At 47.8% G+C, this 22,112-nt stretch overlaps 2 protein-coding genes across 2 annotated transcripts in view; both read left to right on the forward strand.

Moving 5' to 3' along the window:
• The window catches only part of polm (polymerase (DNA directed), mu), a 44,361-nt gene extending 37,216 nt beyond the window's left edge, over positions 1-7,145 (forward strand). The window contains exons 10-12 of the mRNA XM_078428710.1: positions 1,877-2,206; positions 4,017-4,100; positions 6,657-7,145. Of these exons, the coding sequence (XP_078284836.1) occupies positions 1,877-2,206; positions 4,017-4,100; positions 6,657-6,743 (501 nt within the window). The 3' untranslated portion in view covers positions 6,744-7,145. The remainder of the gene's footprint in view (positions 1-1,876; positions 2,207-4,016; positions 4,101-6,656) is intronic.
• Positions 7,146-11,401: 4,256 nt separating this feature from the next.
• Positions 11,402-22,112, forward strand: part of nudcd3 (NudC domain containing 3) — a 52,756-nt gene continuing 42,045 nt past the window's right edge. Inside the window, exons 1-2 of the mRNA XM_078428794.1 lie at positions 11,402-11,645; positions 19,627-19,943. Of these exons, the coding sequence (XP_078284920.1) occupies positions 11,448-11,645; positions 19,627-19,943 (515 nt within the window). The 5' untranslated portion in view covers positions 11,402-11,447. The remainder of the gene's footprint in view (positions 11,646-19,626; positions 19,944-22,112) is intronic.

Consider the following 22,112-nt stretch of genomic DNA (forward strand, 5'->3'; position numbering starts at 1 on the left):
TTCAGGATAATATTGCCAAACTCTACTCATCTTGAGTAATAACTTGGTGGTATAATAATTGGATATCTCCTTACCTCTTAATTTTTGATCTGCTTTATCTTTATTCCACAATTTTGGAAGAGGTTATCCAACAAATCTTAGCAGGAGGGTGGTGGGTGTATGGAAGGAGCTGCTAGAGGAGATAGTTGAGGCAGGTACTATAACAACATTTAAAAGACATTTGGAGAAGGTATATGGATAGGAAACGTTTTGAGGGATATGGACAGGTGGGACTACTGTAGATGGGGCATCCAGGTCGACATGGACAGGTTGGGCCGAAGGGCCTATTTCTATGCTATGTGACTCTATGACTTTAATGTGACTGATTGATGTTAGGATGGCTGTAAGGGGCCCATGCCTTTGGTGATTTCCACAAATGGAATTCCCAATTTCTGTCCCCACCTCCCTGCTCCCCTTCTTGAGCTGAATTAGTGTAGGTGACACCTAGTTCAATCGTCACCTCCACTCCAAACCTCCTCTTTCTATTTCTCAATACTTACATTCACCTCCACAGCATTACTGACTGCCATATCTATCCCTGTGCAGCAAGGTCTCTTATCTGTGCTTTTGTTATCTTTAGACTTGATATTTTTCACTTACTTGTCCATACTTAACCACCTAATCAAGCTCCAAACTGTTTAAAACATGGCGGTCAGAATTCCAACCTTGCTGAACATCACTGGTGACCTGCACTGGTGACTCTAATCTCTTGAAGCATTTAAGATTAAACTTACATCATCTCAGCAACTTTCTGTAATGATGCTCCCCCCGATTCTGCAGTCCTCTGACTCAATTTGTGCCTCACTTTTAGTAATAGTGTCAAATATAATGACCCTGCAAAACCTCTTGATTTTAATGTTTCATGTATGCTCCCCCCCCCCCCCCAACTATCTTCGTGTGAAGATTTAGACAATAGGTGCAGGAGGAGGCCAGTCAGCCCTTCGAGCCAGCACCGCCATTCACTGTGATCATGGCTGATCATTCTCAATCAGTACCCCGTTCCTGCCTTCTCCCCATACCCCCTGACTCCGCTATCCTTAAGAGATCTATCTAGCTCTCTCTTGAATGCGTTCAGAGAATTGGCCTCCACTGCCTTCTGAGGCAGAGAATTCCACAGATTCACAACTCTCTGACTGAAAAAGTTTTTCCTCATCTCAGTTCTAAATGGCCTATCCCTTATTCTTAAACTGTGGCCCCTTGTTCTGGACTCCCCCAACATTGGGAACATGTTTCCTGCCTCTAACGTGTCCAACCCCTTAATAATCTTATGCATTTCGATAAGATAAGATTTGTTCGAGAATAGTTGAAGGAATAGTTTGCAAAGCAAAGTTAATAAGGGCGGCACGGTAGCGCAGCGGTAGAATTGCTGCTTTATAGTGAATGCAGCCCCGGAGACTCAGGTTCGATCCTGACTACGGGTGCTGCACTGTAAGGAGTTTGTACGTTCTCCCCGTGACCTGCGTGGGTTTTCTCTGAGATCTTCGGTTTCCTCCCACACTCCACAGACGTACAGGTATGTAGGTAAATTGGCTGGGTAAATGTAAAAATTGTCCCTTGTGTGTGTAGGATAGTGTTAAATGTGCGGGGATCGCTGGGCGGCGCGGACTTGGTGGGCCGAAAAGGCCTGTTTCCGGCTGTATATATATGATATGATATGGTATGATAATGAAAGTTTTGTAGAATTATTAACACAGCTTAAGAAGTATTGTTACTGAATCTAGTTCACCCTGGATGAATGTTATCAACAAGTCAGATATTTCTCATGGTGACAACCTCCCGAGAGGAGAGAGAATCTGACACACTTTTACCTTAAAGTTCTGTTTTGCGATTATTTCAGGGTCTGATATTGTACGACGACATCATGGCAAACAGTTCCAAAGGGAGGAGCAAGGGGGCTGAGATTTTTGATCACTTTGAAAAATGCTTCTCTATCTTCAAACTGGAGAAGGAGTCGGTAAATAATTTGGGAGCTGAGAAGCTGAGCCTTTGCGACTCCTTGGCTGGGGACCAGACTCGGGGAGGTGGTCTTACTGCTGGGACTGAGACCTCTCACCAGGTCACTGTTGTTGGGCCAGGCGACAGAGACTGGAAGGCCGTGAGAGTGGACCTGGTCGTCGCCCCCTTCAGCCAGCACGCTTATGCGTTGTTAGGATGGACGGGATCACGGGTAAGTGTAAATAAGCAGAGTGAGACATAGAAACATCGAGAATATGTGTAGGAGGAGGCCATTCGGCCCTTTGAGCCAGCACCGCTATTCACCATGATCATGGCTGATCATCCACAGTCAGTAACCCATGCCTGCCTTCTCCCCATATCCCTTGATTCCGCTAGCCCCAAGAGCTCTATATAACTCTCTTTTAAATTCATCCAGTGAATTGGCCTCCACTGCCCTCTGTGGCAGAGAATTCCACAAATTCACAACTCTGGGTGAAAAGATTTTTTCTCATCTCAGTTTTAAATGCCCCCTTTATTCTTAGACTGTGGCCCCTGGTTCTGGACTCCCCCAACATTGGGAACATTTTTCCTGCATCTAGCTTGTCCTGTCCTTTTATAATTTTGTACGTTTCTATATGATCCCCTTTCATCCTAAATTCCAGTGAATACAAGCCCAGACTTTCCAATCTTTCCTCATATGACAGTCCCCCCATCCCGGGGATTAACCTCGTGAACCTACGCTGCACTGCCTCAATAGCAAGAATGTCCTTTCTGAAATTCGGAATTTGAGACACCCCGGTTTATTTCAGAGAACGTAAACCAAATTCTTAATTTCTGAATTAGATTGATCACAGGGTCAGGCGGCATCGCTGGAGAACTTGGAGAGATGACGTTTCCGTTCGGGGCCCATCTCTAAATGAAATGTGATCCTTCTGTGTACATCAGCTTCATGTACATCAGTGGTAAATTAATTCACAGGTAGACACAAAATATGCTGGAGTAACTCAACGGGACAGGCAGCATCTCTGGAGAGAAGGAAATGGATGATGTTTCGGGTCAAGCCCTTCTTCAGACGTCTCGACCCGAAACGTCACCCATTCCTTCTCCATTGATGCTGCCTGTCCCGCTGAGATACTCTGGCATTTTGTGTCTATCTTTGATGTAAACCAGCATCTGCAGTTCTTTCCTACACATCCTTCTGAAATGAGTTGCCTGATATGAGGTGGAATATCAGGGAACTACAGATAGTATCCGCACCCCTCACACATGCCAGCAGACATCCAGGGGATACCATTTGAATGTAATATGCACATCTCTTATAAAAGGGTTTCTGTTTTTAGCTGAAGATTAAGTATTTTATTAAAGCTCGGGCACTGCACGAGCAGGAGTTAGACAATAGACAATAGACAATAGGTGCAGGAGTAGGCCATTCAGCCCTTCGAGCCAGCACCGCCATTCAATGCGATCATGGCTGATCACTCTCAATCAGTACCCCGTTCCTGCCTTCTCCCCATACCCCCTCACTCCGCTATCCTTAAGAGCTCTATCCAGCTCTCTCTTGAAAGCATCCAACGAACTGGCCTGCACTGCCTTCTGAGGCAGAGAATTCCACACCTTCACCACTCTCTGACTGAAAAAGTTCTTCCTCATCTCCGTTCTAAAAGTTGAAGGAAGGCTGGCAACTGGAGACCCAGTAGACCACATTTTGGTTCCTTGACATTGAAGAAGGGTCCCGACCCAAAACGCAATCTGTCCAAGACTAGTAACTGTGTAGGAAGGAACTGCAGATGCTGGTTCACACTGAAGATAGACACAAAATGCTGGAGTAACTCAGAGGGACAGGCAGCATCTCTGGAGAGAAGGAATGGGTGACGTTTCGGGTCGAGACCCTTCTTTGGACTAGTAAATGGTTGGAATAAAAAGAGAACAAAGTGTATATATTGGAAATGCAGTGAAACAGATCCAGAGATTTATTCAACTTATTCGGGAATAACTCAATTTTTAATGTAATTTTAAATGGCTTGTTTCCTGCTGTCTTGTAGCTCTTCGAACGAGACCTACGCAGATATGCCAAGCACTTAAAGAACATGAGTCTGAGCAGCCATTCTTTGTTTGACAATGAGCAGGTAGGAAGTCATCTAAGCCTCTCTCTCGGCCTGCCAAACAGGGTTGAAGGAGGGGAATACACCCAGCTGCCTGAGATGCTGACTGTCTGACTGAGACGCTGACTGACTGTGAGATGCTGACTGTCTGCCTGAGATGCTGATTGTCTGACTGAGATGCTGACTTTCTGACTAAGACCCTGTCTGACTGACTGAGACGCTGACTGACTGTGAGATGCTGACTGTCTGACTGAGACGCTGACTGTCTGACTGAGATGCTGACTGACGGTGAGATGCTGACTGTCTGACTGAGACGCTGACTGTCTGACTGAGACGCTGACTGACTGTGAGATGCTGACTGTCTGACTGAGACGCTGACTGTCTGACTAAGACCCTGTCTGACTGACTGAGACGCTGACTGACTGTGAGATGCTGACTGTCTGACTGAGACGCTGACTGTCTGAGACGCTGACTGTCTGACTGAGATGCTGACTGACTGTGAGATGCTGACTGACTGAGACGCTGACTTTCTGACTAAGACGCTGTCTGACTGTGCAACGCTGACTGTCTGACTGTGAGACGCTGACTGTCTGACTGAGACGCTGACTCACTGACTGAGATGTTGACTGTCTGACTGAGATGCTGACTGTCTGACTGTGAGATACTGACTGACTGTGTCTGTGTAGCAGCTTGGACAAGATGGAGTGTCTGGCCTGCGTGCTGCTGTGTGATTCTAAGTAACGTTAAGCTTGTGCTGCCATGTGGTGTCACCCCGTGAAGTGAATCGCACCACCTGGAGGGCAGGTAATGTGCCCTTCTGCATTTTCCACGTTGCTCTTGGGTGGCACATGTGGTGCTGCCTCGCTGCCCCACAGCAAGAGAGTTCAATCCTGACCTCCAGTGCTCACAGCATGCTGAGTCTGCATCTTCTCCCCATGACAGTGTGGGTCACCCCTGGCTGTTCCGCTTTCCTACCACATCCCAAAGACTGTTAGGGTTGACACAAAATGCTCCAGTAACTCCTGGCATTATTTCCCGAAAACCCTGCAATTAATCTCTCCCACAAGCTCATCAACACCCCTTTGGCATTCCTGGAGTACGCGGAGAGGTGACGTTTCAGGTCACGACCTTTCTTCAGACTTCTTCTTTTGTGTCCATCATCCATGTTTCAAATGTAACATCACTGTCATCGTCCGTCCTGAAAAGGGCGCCAGCTTCCGGCGACAATCAGTGGGAGCCATCACTTGAACAATAGATGATGGTGGTAGCAGAATGAGCTCAGAACACTCCCAGCTTCCAGCCCCGCCACGTGGACACTTCTGCTATGGGGCCTTCTTCAGACTGAGTCCCTTGTTTCTATTGTTAATAGGTTAATTGGCCACATCAAATTTCTGCCAGTGTAGGTAAATAGTAAAAGAATCAAAGGGGTGTTGATGAGCTTGTGGGAGAGACTAATTGCAGGGTTTTTGGGAAATAACTATTAATTCCATCTATCTCTAGTCAAAGAAACATTGAAACATAGAAAATAGGTGCAGGAGGCCATTCGGCCCTTCGAGCCAGCACCGCCATTCATTGTGATCATGGCTGATCATCCACAGTCAGTAACCTGTGCCCAACCTCTCCCCATATCCCTTGATTCCACTAGCCCCCAGAGCTCTATCTAACTCTCTCTTAAATTCATCCAGTGATTTGGCCTCCACTGCCCTCTGTGGCAGAGAATTCCACAAATTCACAACTCTCTGGGTGAAAAAGTTCCTTCTCACCTCAATTTTAAATGGCCTCCCCTTTATTCTAAGACTGTGGCCCCTGGTTCTGGACTCGCCCAACATTGGGAACATTTTTTTCCTGCATCTATCTTGTCCAGTCCTTTTATAATTTTATATGTCTCTATAAGATTCCCTCTCATCCTTCTAAACTCCAGTGAATACAAGCCTAGGCTTTTCAATCTTTCTTCATATGACAGTCCCGCCATCCCAGGGATCAATCTCGTGAACCTACACTGCACTGCCTCAATTACAAGGATGTCCTTCCTCAAATTAGGAGACCAAAACTGTACACAATACTCCAAATGTGGTCTTACCAGGGCCCTATACAACTGCAGAAGAACCTCTTTACTCCTGCACTGAAATCCTCTCGTTATGAAGGCCAACATGCCAGTAGCTTTCTTCACAGCCTGCTGTACCTGCACGCCAACTTTCAGTGACTGGTGTACAAGGATACCCAGGTCTCGCTGTACTTCCCCCTTACCTAAACCTGACATCATTGAGATAATAATCTGCCTCGTTGTTTTTGCCGCCAAAGTGGCTAACCTCACATTTATCCTTTCCCACCCCAGTCATTCTTTCTCCCTGCTCCCATTGGGTAGAAGCTTGAAAGCACACACCACCAGACGTGGAAATAGCTTCTTCCCCTCTGTTATCAGGCTTCTGAACGGTCCTTCCATAAGCTAGGGTACTGTCCGATTCACCTCTAGCCCATTGTGAACATTGGACTTTGTCTCTGGAGACTTTGTAAATGATGCTAATTGTTTAAACAGAATTTTTCTTCCATATTTCAGAATACATTTCTTCTTTATTTCAGAATATATATTTGCCAGCTGCCACAGAAGAAGAAATCTTTGCACATTTTGGATTGGAGTACATTCCACCACAGGAGAGGAATGCTTGATCAGCTGAGTTAACACAGTAGAAACACACAGAGCACCTGAATGAAAGGCTTTGGGCAAACATATTTATTACACTGATATCACTTTAAAGCAGGTAAAAGCTGGACATTCGCCCATGACTGTTGAATTTGTAATTGCTATCTGGACCCAACAGATCATCTCTGTCTGAAGCAAAGGTGGATGTGTGCCAGTTGTTGAGTGGGATCCCCCTCACTATCAAATCTCTGGAGTCAACTCCAACTCAAAGAACACACAATCCAGGTTTGCATTGAGAGATTACTGCACTGTCAGAGCCACTGTTCATGTCTTCCTCACGCACATTAAATACCCCAGGGTGCCATGGCATGATCAAGAGCAGGAGCAATCTCCCCAAGATAGTGGTCTTCTCAACTTTTCTAACTAAAGGGGAGGGGAGGGGGGGGAATAAAATAAAAATTAAAACATCTGCTCATTTATCTCGATTGATTTTGTGATACTTTGCACGCCGCATTTCCCACATTGCATTCTTGACTACACTTCAGATGTCCTTACTTTACTCTAAAGTGGTCGGGGACATCTTGAGATTATGAAAGGAAAAAAATCATGGCCGTGAAACTAGTAGTTGATAGAAATCCCCCATCTGTTTCACTCATAGACTGGAGAGAAATCATCCTTGATCAGAAACTGCAATAGTTTTAGTTTAGTTTAGAGATACAGCGTGGAAACAAGCCCTTTGGCCCACTGGGTCCGCACCGACCAGCGATCCCCCCACATTAACACTACCCTACACACACTAGGGACAATTTACATTTATACCAAGCCAATTAACCTGCAAACCTGTGCGACTTTGGAGTGTGGGAGGAGACCGAAGATCTCTGTGAAAGCCCACGCAGGTCACGGGGAGAACGTACAAACTCCATACCGACAGCACTCATGGTCAGGATCGAACCCGGGTCTCCGGCGCTGTGAGGCAGCAACTCTACCTCTGCGCCACCGTGCCCCCCAAAAAGCTTTTCCTTTAAAACTATCCAGATAGCTGGAAATATTCAGTTGGTGGTTCACATAGCTCATTAAATATTTAGTTAATGATTTTAATATGATTAAGTGGGACCAGTCTGAAGAAGGGTCTTGACCCGAAACGTCACCCATTCCTTCTCACCAGAGATGTTGCCTGTCCCACTGAGTTACTCCAACATTTTGCGTCTACCTTCGATTTAAACCGGCATCTGCAGTTCTACATTAGGTAGAATCATGTCTTCGTGGTGATACAAAACTGCAGATGTTGGAATCTGGAGTAAAAACCAAACTGTTGAACATGTGTGGAGCAAAAGAGTGGTGGACACTTTGCCTCCACAGATGCATCTTGACCTGCTCAGTTCCTCAGATGGACACAAAATGCTGGAGTCACTCATGGGCGGTCATGGTGGTGCAGCGGTAGAGTTGCGGGCTTGCAGCACCGGATACCCAGGTTCGATCCCGACTACGGGTGCTGTCTGTACGGAGTTTGTATGATCTACCCGTGACCTGGGTGGGTTTTCTCCGAGATCTTCAGTTTCAATAGTCAATTTATTTGTCACATACACATAAATGTGCAGTGAAATGAAAAATTACCCGCAGTTCAACAATAAGACCAATAAGAATAAGCAATAAAAGTATGCAATAACACATACAATCATAAACCAACACCAAACAAAAGAAACATCCATCACAGTGAGTCTCCTCCAGTCACCTCCTCACTGTGATGGAAGGCCAGAATGTCTTTCTCTCTTCCCCTGCCATCTTCTCCCACGGTCAGGCTGTTGGAGTTGCCACATTGGGGCGATCGGGGCTCCCGACATTGAAGCCCCCGCCGTGCGGAGAAAATCCCAGCCGCCTATTCCAGGCCGTGCCGGACGGAAGACTTACAGGTTAATTGGCTTGGTATAAATGTAAATTGTCCCTAGTGTGTGTAGGATTGTGTCAATGTGTGGGGATTGCTGGCCAGTGTTGACTCGGTGGACCGAAGGGCCTGTTTCCACACTATCTCTAAACTAAAGTAGACTCAGCGGGGCAGACAGCATCGCTGGACAGAAGGAATACGTAATGTTTCGGGTCGAGACCCGTCTTCAGACTGAAAGTCAGGGGAAAGGGAAACAAGAGATATAGAACAAATGAATGCAAGAAATGCATAAAAGTAATGATGATCAAGAAAAAAGGCCATTGTTACGTGTGGGCTCGTTGAAAATGAGTTGCAGACAATGAAACTCACCAGGATGACAGTGAAACTAGTACAATGACTAGGGTTGGGGAGGGAGGGGATTCAAGGGTTACTTGAAGTTAGAGAAATCAATTTTCATACCGCTGGGTTGTAAGCAACCCAGGTGAAATATGAGGTGCTGTTCCTCCGATTTGTGTTTAGCCACCCTCTTGACAATTGTTTTGTGAGCAAAATTGCTGTGCCGTTGTTGGCCACTTGAGGGCAGCTGTGGGCCATAAGCAGAGAGAGGGCTGAAAGTTACACACTACGCCAGTTGATACTGCATCAACATCCTGCACAATCTCACCACCATGTTGGAGGAGGGGGAAACACGAAAAATAGATGCAGGAGTAGGCCATTCGGCACCTTCGAGCCAGCACCGTCATTCAATATGATCGTGGCTGATGATCCAAAATGTACCACGTTCCTGCTTTTTCCCCATATCCCTTGATTCTGTTAGCTACATAAAGTGAGAGATGAGCAGAAGGAGGAGGTCACAGATGGCTGTGGAAGCCGTCATTGGGTATTTTTCATGTTCACAAATTGTAGGAGCGGAATTAGGCCATTCGGCCCATCAAGTCTACTCTGCCATTTAATCATGGCAGATCTATATTTCACTCTCAGCCCCGTTCTCCGGCTTTCTCCCCATAACCCCAGACATTTTAAAAGTGGAGATTGACGTGATTCGTGAGGGTGTCAAACATTACAGGGAGATGGCAGGAGAATGGGGTTAAGAGGAAAAGATGGATCAGCCATGCTTGAATGGTGGAGTAGATTCAATGGGCCGAATGGCCAAATTCTGCTTTGTGAGGAGGGGAAAGGAACAGATTGATGGGGGTTGTGGGGGAAAATATGTGTGGGCTGGGGGTGGAGAATGATTAGTAAGTGGGGAGGTTCACTTGAAATTGGAGAAATCAATGTTCATACCGTTTGATTGTAGGCTATCCCAGCGGAATATGAGGTGCTGTTTCTCATGTTTGTGTGTGGCTTCAGTGTCACAATGGAGGAAGCCCGGGACAGAAAGATCAGGAATGGGAAGGGGTGTTAAAGTGGTTGCCAACCAGGGATCCAACAGACAGACAGAAGACATGTGGTTTACCCCCTCCTCCCCTTCCCACCCCCTCTTCCCCAAATATTCCAATCCACTAACTTGGTGAGCACACATTTTTCCCAGCACCCGAGTCATTCTCTTTCATTCCCCCCCTCATTTCCCACCCCTCACTACCACGTCTCCCATTTTCCCTTTACGCCCCAATTTCCCCCTCCCTCCTGTCCCCTTCCATCCATATATCCCTTTCTCCAGCTTTAAAATTCCTTTATATTCTCCTCTCTTTATCTGACACCCTTTTGTCTCCTTTTCACCTCCAGCCTTTGTCACGCTCTCCACCCATGTGCTAATCAAACCACCCTCACCTGTATCCACCTACCACTCCAGCATTTTGTGTATCCACCTATCACTCCAGCATTTGTGTATCCCCCATCTCGGGATTCCATCTATCTCACTCCCAAATAAGGGACAAGGTGACATCCCCGCCCCGCGCCCCACGTGACCTCACACAGCCAGCGGCCACGTGCTCCCGCTCCACCAATGGCGGCTTCCCGGGCCTGGAGCCGGGTTGCTATGCAACCTCCGTTAGGCGGCGCCCGAGCCTCAGGACCTACACTGTCTGGACCTACACTGTCCGGCCTACAGCGTCCGGGCCCACAGTTCCCCCACCCGGCCTAATACGGGACAAGGGTGGTCCCATAAGGAAAAAAACAATTTAGCCCGGCTAATACGGGATAGTTGGCAACCCTACCCCCATCACTCCAGCATTTTGTGTCCATCCACCTATCACTCCAGCATTTTGTGTATCCCCCTATCACTCCAGCATTTTGTGTATCCACCTATCACTCCAGCATTTTGTGTATCCACCTATCACTCCAGCATTTTGTGTATCCACCTATCACTCCAGCATTTTGTGTATTCCCCCTATCACTCCAGCATTTTGTGTATTCCCCCTATCACTCCAGCATTTTGTGTATTCCCCCTATCACTCCAGCATTTTGTGTATTCCCCCTATCACTCCAGCATTTTGTGTATCCACCTATCACTCCAGCATTTTGTGTATTCCCCCTATCACTCCAGCATTTTGTGTATCCCCCTATCACTCCAGCATTTTGTGTATCCACCTATCACTCCAGCATTTGTATCCATCCACCTATCACTCCAGCATTTTGTGTAGCCCCTATCACTCCAGCATTTTGTGTATCCCCCTATCACTCCAGCACCTTGTGTCCATCCACCTATCGCTCGCCAGGTTGTGCTGACCCGCTGAGGATACTCCCTTTCTCCCCTCTGTTGCCAGGCATCAGGGGCATGACTATGGGGTCGGAACGTTGATCCGGCGCCAGGGGGAGCCGGGGGATGTGGTTTGCGGGGGCGCGGGCGGAAGTGTGTCCGGGAACGGGGGTCCGGGTGCGGAGACCGGGAACGGGAGGGCGAGCAGCGATGGACGGGGCTTCGGGCATGACCGAGATGTACGACCAGGCGCTGCTCGGCATCCTACAGCACGTCGGCAAGATCGAGAACTTTCTGGAAGTTATCTTCGGCTTCCTGTATCGGAAAACGGACTTCTACCGCCTGATGGTGCTGAGGGAGGACAGGCTGGGCTTCCCGCCCGGGGTGGCCGAGCGGCTGGCGCTGCGGGTGAGGGCGGGGTGGGGGGTGGGGGGGGGGGGGGGGGTGAAGGGAAGGTGAGGGAGGGAGAGGAGGAGGGAGTGAAGGAATGAGGGGAGGGAGTGAAGATGAGGAGAGAGAGTGAGGGGACGGGGAGGGGAGGAGGGAGTGAAGATGAGGGGAGGGGGAGAGTAGGGAGTGATGAGGGGAGGGTGGAGGGAAGGTGAGGGAGAGAGGAGGAGGGAGTGAAGGGGAGAGGAGGGGAGAGGAGGGAGGGTGAAGGGAATGGGGAGAGGAGGAGGGGAGGGGAGAGGTGGAGGGAGTGAGAGGAGGTGGTGGAGGGAATGAGGGGAGGGAGGGGGAGGGAATGAAGGGAGGGGGAGAGGAGGGAGGGTGGAGGAAGGGGGAGGGGAGGGAGGCGGAGTGAGGGGACGGGGAGGGGGACAGGAGGAGGGAGTGAGGGGAAGGGAGGGGAGGGGACGGAGGGAGGGTGAAGGGAATGTGGAGAGGAGGAGGGAGAGGGAGTGAGGGGACGGCGAGGAGGGAGGGACTGGGGAGGTGAGCTCAGGGGTGGAGAATTTGAAGGGGGAAGGAGAGAAGGGGAAGAGGGAGGAAGAGGGGAGTGGACATGGAGGGGAGGGAAGGACTAGGGGAGGGATGGACTAGGGGAGGTGAGCTCGGAGAGGGGAGGCGAGAGGGTGGAGGAGGGAGGGGTGGGGAGGAGGGGGCACGGGAGATGAGGCATGGGAAGGGGGAGAATGTACAAACTGTGCAGACAAGCACCCGTAGTCAAGATCGAACCCAGTCTCTGGCGCTGTAAGGCAGCAACTCAACTGCTGCGCCACTATGCCACCCTGATCTGCCCTCAGCATGTTCTGATTTCCTTTCACAGTCCATTGGTGTGCAGGGGAATAGAGTAATTGGCTACTGTAAATTACCTGTAGCAGAGGTGGGTGGTGGGAGATTCAGAGGGTAGTTAATAGGCGTGTGTGAGAGGATAGTTTACAGGGAAGTACACGGAAGAATGGGATTGATGAGATGGCTGTGAGCTGGCAGTGACTGGGCTGAATGGTCCCTTTCTATTTGTAGGTGTATGGAACCTTGAAATAAGGTCATAAGGAATAGGAGTAGAATTGGAAGGTAGACACAAAATGCTGGAGTAACTCAGCGGGTCAGGCAGCATCCCTGGAGAGAAGGAATGGGTGACGTTTCGGGTCGAGACCCTTCTTCAGACTCCATTCAGCCCATCAAGTCTACTCTGCTATTCAATAATGGCTGATCTATCTCTCAGATAGGGGGAGAACAAAAGGAGGAGCCAGCAGGCTTTGTAACTTTGTCAGTGCCGTAGGTGGCTGCTATTTGTATACGTTGGGTATGCAAGCAAAGAATTTCACTGTGCCTAGTCACATGTGACAATAAAGCATTCCATTCCCTCCTAACCCCATTCGCCTGCCTTCTCCCCATAACCTCTGGCACCGGTACTAATCAAATATAAGATCCAGAGTTAATTGCTCTTTGTCCAACTGCCATGCATTCAGAAGTGTTTCTAAAATTTATACATTGAGGCCTGGTTTTCACTATCAGTTCATGCCTGCTTTACTTCCCATCTGTGCAAATACTTTTGCCAGATCATATTAGTAAATCATTAAATAAAGGATTCCTGAACTTTCTAAATCCAGAGAATCCACAGTTTGTGTCATCGTTCTTTGTTATTTAACCCAACCATAATTTTGCTAAGCCTTTTCTATATTCCCTCTAATATCTTTCTTCAAATTAAGTGCTCAAAACTGCTTATAATAATTTAGGTGTGATATTGCTAATGTTTTGTGGAGTTGCATTGTGAGGCCGCATGTGGAGTATTGTGTTAAGTTTTGGTCACCCTTCTACAGGAAGGATATTGTTAAGCTGGAAAGAGTACAAAGAAGATTTACAAAGATGTTGCCTGACTTGAGGGCCTGAGCTATAGGGAGAGGTTGGGCAGGCTTGGACTTTATTCCTTGGAACGCAGGTGGACGTGGGATGGTCTTATAAAGATGTATAAGATCATGATGGGAATAGATAGGGTAAATGCACAGTCTTTTACCGAGCGTAGAGGAATTAAGAACCAGGGGACATAGGTTTAAATGTGTTGGAAAGAACTGCAGATGCTCGTTTAAATCGAAGGTATCAGTGAGAGACGATGTTGCTGAACTCTCGTCGAAGAGAGGGGAACTTCTTCAAAGTTTGAAGAAGGTTCTCGTCCCGAAACGTCACCTATTCCTTCTCTCCAGAGATGCTGCCTGTCCCGCTGAATTACTCTACCATTTTGTGTCTACCTTTGACATAGGATTAAGTTTAGTTTAGTTTAGAGATACAGTGCTCTTCAGCCCACCGAGTCCGCACTGACCAGCGATCCCCACACACTAACACTATCCTACACACACTAGGGACAATTTACATTTATACCAAGCCAATTGACCTACAAATCTGTACGACTTTGGAGTGTGGGAGGAAACAGAAGATCTCGGTGAAATCCCACGCAGGTCACGGGGAGAATGTACAGACAAGCACCTGTAGTCAGGATCGAACCCTGGTCTTTGGCGCTGAAAGGCGGTAGCTCTATTGCTACTTAAGGTGAGAGGGGAAAGGTTTAATAGGAGCCTAAGGGGCAACTTTTTCCAACAGAATGTTCTGGTTATATGTGATCAGAGGAGGTAGTTGAGGCAAGTACAATAACAGCATATACAAAGCATTTGGGCAGGTACATGGATAGAAAAAGTTTGGAGGGATGTGGGCCAACTTGCTCATGCCAAGCTAGATATCCCATCTACGCTAGTCCCACCTGCCCATGTTTCTCCTGTAACTTTTTGTACCTCTACTGCTTTGAGACTTTTGCTGTTACGATAGATCCAAGCTGGATGATCTTGTGCACATGTTTACATCTATCTTGCATGATATTTTCCCAGTTCATTCAGTGTATTAATATTGCTTTATAAATTAATACTTCCATCTGCACTGCTCACATTGACAACGGTCTTTGTACAATTGCCATTTTTGCTTACAGAACTCTTTCTCCATCAAAAGGAGGCGAAGAGGCCCAGGTCTTGGAGCTTAGTGATGTTTGGAGGAGATGTTTGTGTTGATTGCCAAGCTGTAGGCGACGAACAGCAGCCTGACATATGTAGAAACAAAGAACTGCAGATGCTGGTTAATAATACAGAAGGACACAAAGTGCTGGAGTAACTCAGCAAGTCAGGCAGCATCTCTGGAGATCATGGATGTGCAAAGAGTCGCCATGTAAAGGGGGCAGACAAAGTTACAAAAGTATTCAATGTAGTCCCCAATGGTCCTTCTTTGTACTCGATGTCCCCCCCCCTTCCTCCGCTGTGTCCCTTATTGTTCTCAACAGCACACACGCTGAATCCCTCTTTGTTCTCGGTGGCTGCCCCACGCTGGGGTCCTCTTTATTCTCGGTGGCTCCCCCACGCTGGGTCCCTCTTTGTTCTCGGTGGCTCCCCCACGCTGGGCCCCTCTTTGTTCACGGCCTCAACGGACCTCCGGCACCCAGCGCGGACCCGTCCGGCATTCATGCGGCTCATCCTCGGCCACCGGGTTCTCTCGGACGGCTCCACGGCGCTCACCAGGGGCTTCTGACGGCCCCCCTCCCCTGACGACCCTCCCCGCTCTCCTTGCCCTCCAGGTGCGGGTCCAGTTGACGTCCACGGTGGGCAGGCCGGGTGGGTCAGACGGCCGTGCTGCTCGCAGAGCTATTCAAGGTGTGGAGCTGGATCCTTGCGTCCATGCACTGGAACCATGACAGGGACATCTCCCTTAAAAAGAAGAGATGCCTTTTTTTCCCCTGAGCTTTGATTTTGCTATTGGTTATTGTCACATATACTGAGGTGTAGAAACAAGCAACTGCAGATGTTGGTTTACCAACTGCAGATGTTGGTTTACCAACTGCAGATGCCAGTTCTTCCCCACTACTCCTACAGTCAGTCTGAAGAAGGGTCCCGACCTGAAACGTCACCTAGTCCACTGTGCTTTATTTGTCACAAATGCAACTGTGCAGTGAGATTCATTTTGCATATATTACACGTGTGGGCGCCGATATTATTGGCGCCATTATTTAAAGTCCGGTCGCCCTGCGAGCTCGATGCACTGGACCAATTCCCGCAAACTAACGCCCCTCTCCTCTCCCCAGTTCACCTTCCTACCTTGCCTCTCGTGTCTGACTTCTCCAGTTCCCTCCCGGTTTTGCCATCTGCCGAGCCTTTGGGCGGATTCCCGATCCCGCCGATCACCGCGACCCTTCTGGCGAGGTCCTGCCGAGCCCGCGAGCCTTGGGGTGAGTCCCGCCGACCACGAGCCTTCCAGCTGGTTCCCGGTCAGTGGGCAAGTCGGGCCTGCTTGCTGGGAGCGTCCCGACCCGCAACCATCCACATTCCCGCCCTGCCGACCTATCCATGCTCTCCAGGGATGATGCCTGACCCGCTGAGTTCCTCCAGCACTTTGTGTCTTTAAATGTACCGAGCTGTCAGCATCGTGTGTGCACATCGTAATTTGGACGACTTTGTTCTGGCCTGGGTTTGTGCTGCTTGTCTAAGGGGTCATCACCGAGCAGCTAATTAAATGAGGCGTTCTCGGTCTGAACTGCCCCGAAATTGAACTTCTCGACGAGGAGTTTAATTTGCTGTAAAGGGCCGGCAGCGGCAGAAACCCGGACTCGATCCTGACTACGGGTGACACGAGTTTGTATGTTCTTGTGGCCATGTGGGTTTCCTCTGGGTGCTCCGGTTTCCACCCACATTCCAAAGATGTACGGGTTTGTAGGTTACTTGGCTTATAAATTGTCCTTAGTGTGTAGGATAATGCTAGTGCACAGGGTGATCGCGTGCAGCGTAGGTTCACTAGGTTAATTCCCGGAATGGCGGGACTGTCGTATGTTGAATGACTGGAGCGACAAGGCTTGTATACACTGGAATTTAGAAGGATGACAGGAGATCTTATCAAAACGTATAAGATTATTAAGGGGTTGGACACGTTAGAGGCAGGAAACATGTTCCCAATGTTGGGGGAGTCCAGAACAAGGGGCCACAGTTTACGAATAAGGGGTAGGCCATTTAGAACGGAGATGAGGAAAAACTTTTTCAGTCAGAGAGTTGTGAATCTGTGGAATTCTCTGCCTCAGAAGGCAGTGGAGGCCAATTCTCTGAATGCATTCAAGAGAGAGCTAGATAGAGCTCTTAAGGATAGCGGAGTCAGGAGGTATGGGGAGAAGGCAGGAACGGGGTACTGATTGAGAATGATCAGCCATGATCACATTGAATGGTGGTGCTGGCTCGAAGGGCCGAATGGCCTCCTCCTGCACCTATTGTCTATTGTCGGCGCGGACTCGGTGGGCTGAAGGGCCTGTTTCCATGCTGTGTCTCTAAAGTCTAACATCTAAATTAATGGTATTGACCATTTCAGGGCTCATCAATAATGTAAGGATCAGGCCGCTAAAACACTCCCCCTTCTTAAGGATAACGTTTCTTGCATTATATCACCTCTGAGTGTTTAGAAAATAATACTAATTGGTATACTTTAATTTGGTCTGATTGTGTTTTGTGTATTGTATGCTACGTTTCAGCGTGGCATTCGGATTTAACTCAAAAGCCTTCCAGGTAATACTTTCTGTCCAACCTCGATATAATCAGTAAATTTCAGTGGAGATGTTGAGATATTAATTGCCAGTTTAACTCGATTGAAAGTTATTAAATTGAATGCAATTGAGGTGCAGAGTGTGAGGCATTTAAGATGCAGTTGTCTTCACAAGCAACCTCAACCAAGAGCAACTCATAGACATGGCATCAGTAGCAAAGCTATATTTGAGAGGGTAACTTAAACAATTTAACTAAATGTTACAATATATTTTCTTATGTAACCAAAAATATGTGTACAGCTGGTTCAGACAACTAGTGAAATAGTGGGTGAAGCTATCGTGGGATAATTGATTTGCACTTCTGGTGGTGGCCTAAGCCAAAACCCTTGAGGACTATACACCCCTAGCACTAAATTGGTGATTTCCGTCTCCTCAGCAATCATTCACCACGGAATTCCACAGTGATTCCTGATCTGACAATGCTTCAGCTTTAAAGTTCCCACTCTTGTTTTAAAATCCCTACATGACATCGTCCTGCCCACCTCTGTAATCTTCACCAGCCCCCACAACCTCCTGCTATCTCTGTATGCCTTTAATTTTGACCTGCTGTGATTCACCAGCTTTCTGTACTCTAAGAGAGAGCTAGATAAAGCTCTGAAGGATAGCGGAGTCAGGGGGTATGGGGAGAAGGCAGGAACGGGGTACTGATTGAGAATGATCAGCCATGATCACATTGAATGGTGGTGCTGGCTCGAAGGGCCAAATGGCCTCCTCCTGCTGCGTCTATTGTCTTGTCTAAGGGTAGACACAAAATGCTGGAGTAACTTCGCGGGACAGGCAGCATCTCTAGAGAGAAGGAATGGGTGACGTTTCGGGTTGAGACCCTTCTTCAGAGTGAGGCTCATCGCCTTCACGGCCGATCCTAGGCCCGTGCTGCCCAAACTGCCGCCACTGCTGACTCACTGCCTCCCCGAAACCACCTAAGCTTCCGTCTGAAGAAGGGTCTTGTCCCAAAGTGTCACCTATTCCTTTTCCCCAGAGATGCTGGCTGACCCCTTGAGTAACTCCAGCTTTTTGTGTCTATCTTTGGTTTCTTCCTACACGCTCTCTATTCCATTCCTAATCTCTATTGTATTGTGCCATGCCTTTGATCACCTGTACTTGTATCTCCTTAAGGTTTGGTGTCAAACTTGGTGTTTGACAATTGCTCCAATGAAACACCTTAAGGCATTTTACTGTGTCAAGAGCTCCACGTAGAAGCAGTTTCATTGTAAGGATGAGAGTGCCCGGATATAGGATTTCTCAGCTCATTCTGTATCGTGTTCTATCAGTATTCCTTCATCTCTTGAAATTTTAGTAACTCATCCAAAAGGTAAAAAGAGCAGTGATCTTGCTAACTAATTCAGCTAGCACCCATGTAATAAAGAGCAATTTCTATTCATAAGATCATAAGTGATTGGAGCAGAATTAGGCCATTTGGCCCATCAAGTCTACTCCGCCATTCAATCATGGCTGATCGAACTCTCCCCCTCAACCCCATTCGCCTGCCTTCTCCCTGTAACCTCTGACACCTGTACTAATCATTTATTTATCTCTGCCTTAAAATTATCCATTGTCTTGGCCTCTGTGGCAATTAATTCCACAGATTCACCGCCTTCTGACTAAAGAAATCCCTCCTCATCTCCTTCCTAAAGGAACGTCCTTATATTCGGAGGTTATGACCTTTGGTCCTAGACTCTCCCACTAGTGGAAATATCCTCTCCACATCCACTCTATCCAGGCTTTTCACTATTCGGTAAGTTGCAATGACCCCCCCCCCCCCCCCCTTCATCCTTCTAAACGCCAGCGAGTACAGGCCCAGTGCTGTCAAACGCTCATCATATATTAACCCACTCATTCCTGGGATCATTCTCCGGACCCTCTCCAGCGCCAGCACCTCCTTCCTCAGATACGGGGCCCAAACGTTCATTAAAGTTCAAGTTAATATCACATGCATGAGTACAATGAAAAAATAGTTGCCTGGTGTTTTAAGAAAGGACAGGCGGCCATTCAGTCCATCCAAACTCTACTCGGGTTCATTGGGATCATGTATGTGTCCCTCATCTTCTTTTTCCCATCTTTGCCCACCATTCCTTCTCATCACTTGCCTAACGAAAACATCTCATGTTAGTAGCCTTGTTGAAATTAAGTCAACCAAATGCGACTAACGTTGTCACACCTCTGTGTGGGAAGGAACTGCAGATGCCGATTGAAACTGAAGATAGACACAAAAAGCTGGAGTAACCCAGTGGGTCAGACAACATCTCTGGGGGAAAAGGAATAGGTTTGGGTCGAGACCCTTCTTCAGACCCATGTCTGATTTTGACACATCTCTGTTTTATTTTCAAGGCTTTTAAGAAGTTTGAACATTTCTCTATTCAAGACAACGAGAGACGGGTGAAAGATATTGAGGAAAAGCTCAAGAAGAAGAAAATGGAGGAAGAGAGGTTGTGTGTCCCATCTCCTAGTCAGGAGGTGGAGGTGGAGGTGGATTCAATACCCGAGGAGCTACCTCATGCAGCAGCAGTGGAGGCGGCTGATCAGAGCACTGAGAAAATTGTCCCAGCAGAAGCAGAGCAGCCGGCCAACGTTGATGCTGCCTCTGTACCATCAGAGGGCGCCACAGCCGCACCAGATGCGAAGCAGGAGCACATTGAGACATCCAAGTACGTGTGTGCTGACTTACGTTCTTAAACAAAATAAGGAGTAAGGCTCAGTAGTAGTTCTGAGGAGACTGGTAGCTGCCACGTCCCTTTCATGAAAGCCCAAGATAGGTTGGTGTCTCAGCTTCCCTGTATCCGTGTTTGGGTTCTATATCACTCTCCCAACCAATGCAGATAATCTGGAGATGCTGGTACAAATTGAAGGTATTTATTCACAAAATGCTGGAGTAACTCAGCAGGTCAGGCAGCATCTCGGGAGAGAAGGAATGGGTGACGTCAGATGCTGCCTGACCTGCTGAGTTACTCCAGCATTTTGTGAATAAATGCAGATAATCTGCTGCATTGCAGTTGCATGCCTGTGCACACACAGGGCTTTTGTTTCTCTCCGTCTTACAGCTCCCTCGTTAACATTCGCCCGACTGAACTTTGGTCTTGTGGCTAGAATGACACCGACTGAGATGGATCAGAGGTTTAAAAAATATCCAATGGCTGCATTTTGGGGGGGAAAAAAGACCATGAGGAGAAATGCAAACTTAATAAAACTAAAGGTGGGGAAGAACCAAAGAGGCCTGAAGATTCACATACACGTATATATTTCATTCTAGTTTTATTTTTTAAAGTTCATAATGAATAAGAACCACAAAATAAATGAAATTAAACTCATTCTTAATAAATAACAACTGAAGCTTCAGCTAGAATGTTGTAACTGATTCTGGGAGTCACACTTGAAGAAGAATGTCAGATTCACTGGAAGGGCAGCTCAGAGAAGATGGAATCGTTCCCTTTCAAACACGCGTGGCGCAGCGGTAGAGTTGCTGTCTTACAGCCAGATACCGGGGTTCAAACCCGACTACGAGCACTGTCTGTGCGGAGTTTGGACGTTCTCCCCGTGTCCGCGTGGGTTCTCTCCGAGATCTTCGGTTTCCTCCCACATTTCAAAGAGGTGCAGGGTTGTAGGTTAATTGGTTTGGTCTAAATGTAAATTGTTCCTAGTGTGTGTAGGGTAGTGTTAGTGTGCGGGGATCGCTGGTTGGTGCAGACTCAGTGGGCCGAAGGGCCTGTTTCCACGCTGTATCCCTCAACTAAACCAAACGGTTAAGGATTTATATTCAAGCTATGGTTTTGGAAGAGAAATTAGGGGAATGTACTGCTGGCAGTGTTGATGTACAGAGGGCATTTACTTAAAATAATTAGGAGAAGGTCTGATGAGGTGATTTTTTTAATGTACATAGCTGAGATCCAAATGAATTTCCCTGACAAGTGATGGAAGCAGATTCAGTCATAACTGTCAACGGGCCCGATGTATAAACTTGAAAAATTGGCAGGTTAAAAGTAAGGCCATGGTAGTTAAATTAAATGGAAAGCTCAGTGCTGCAGGGAGATGATAGTCAGAATAGCCTCCTCCTGTATTTCTTTGCTGTGTGGAGGGATTGTGGCGTAGCTGGTGGAGCTGCTGCCTCACAGCACCAGAGACACGGGCTCTAACCTGGTCTTGTGCTTTTACACATCTTGTGCGTAGAATTCACACGTTTTCCCAATGGTCGCGTAGGTTTCCTCCCACATCCCCAAAATATGATAATATAAGAAAATAACTGCAGATGCTGGTACAAATCGAAGGTATTTATTCACAAAATGCTGGAGTAACTCAGCAGGTCAGGCAGCATCTCAGGAGAGAAGGAATGGGTGACGTTTCGGGTCGAGACCCTTCTTCAGACTGATGTCAGGGGGGCGAGACAAAGGAAGGATATAGGTGGAGACAGGAAGATAGAGGGAGATCTGGGAAGGGGGAGGGGAAGAGAGGGACAGAGGAACTATTTAAAGTTGGAGAAGTCGATGTTCATACCGCTGGGCTGCAAGCTGCCCAAGCGAAATATGAGGTGCTGTTCCTCCAATTTCCGGTGGGCCTCACTATGGCACTGGAGGAGGCCCATGACAGAAAGGTCAGACTGGGAATGGGAGGGGGAGTTGAAGTGCTCGGCCACCGGGAGATCAGTTTGGCCAACGCGGACCGAGCGCAGATGTTAAGCGAAGCGGTCGCCGAGAATATGAGGTTAATTAGCCTCTGTAAATTGCCTCTAATGTGTAGGGAGTGGATGGGAAAGTGGGATAACATCGAACTAGTGTGAATGGGTGATCGATGGTCAGCGTGGACTCGGTGGGTTGAAGGACTTG

This window comes from Rhinoraja longicauda, chromosome 36, assembly GCF_053455715.1.
Source record: "Rhinoraja longicauda isolate Sanriku21f chromosome 36, sRhiLon1.1, whole genome shotgun sequence".
Classification (NCBI taxonomy): Eukaryota; Metazoa; Chordata; class Chondrichthyes; order Rajiformes; family Arhynchobatidae; genus Rhinoraja; species Rhinoraja longicauda.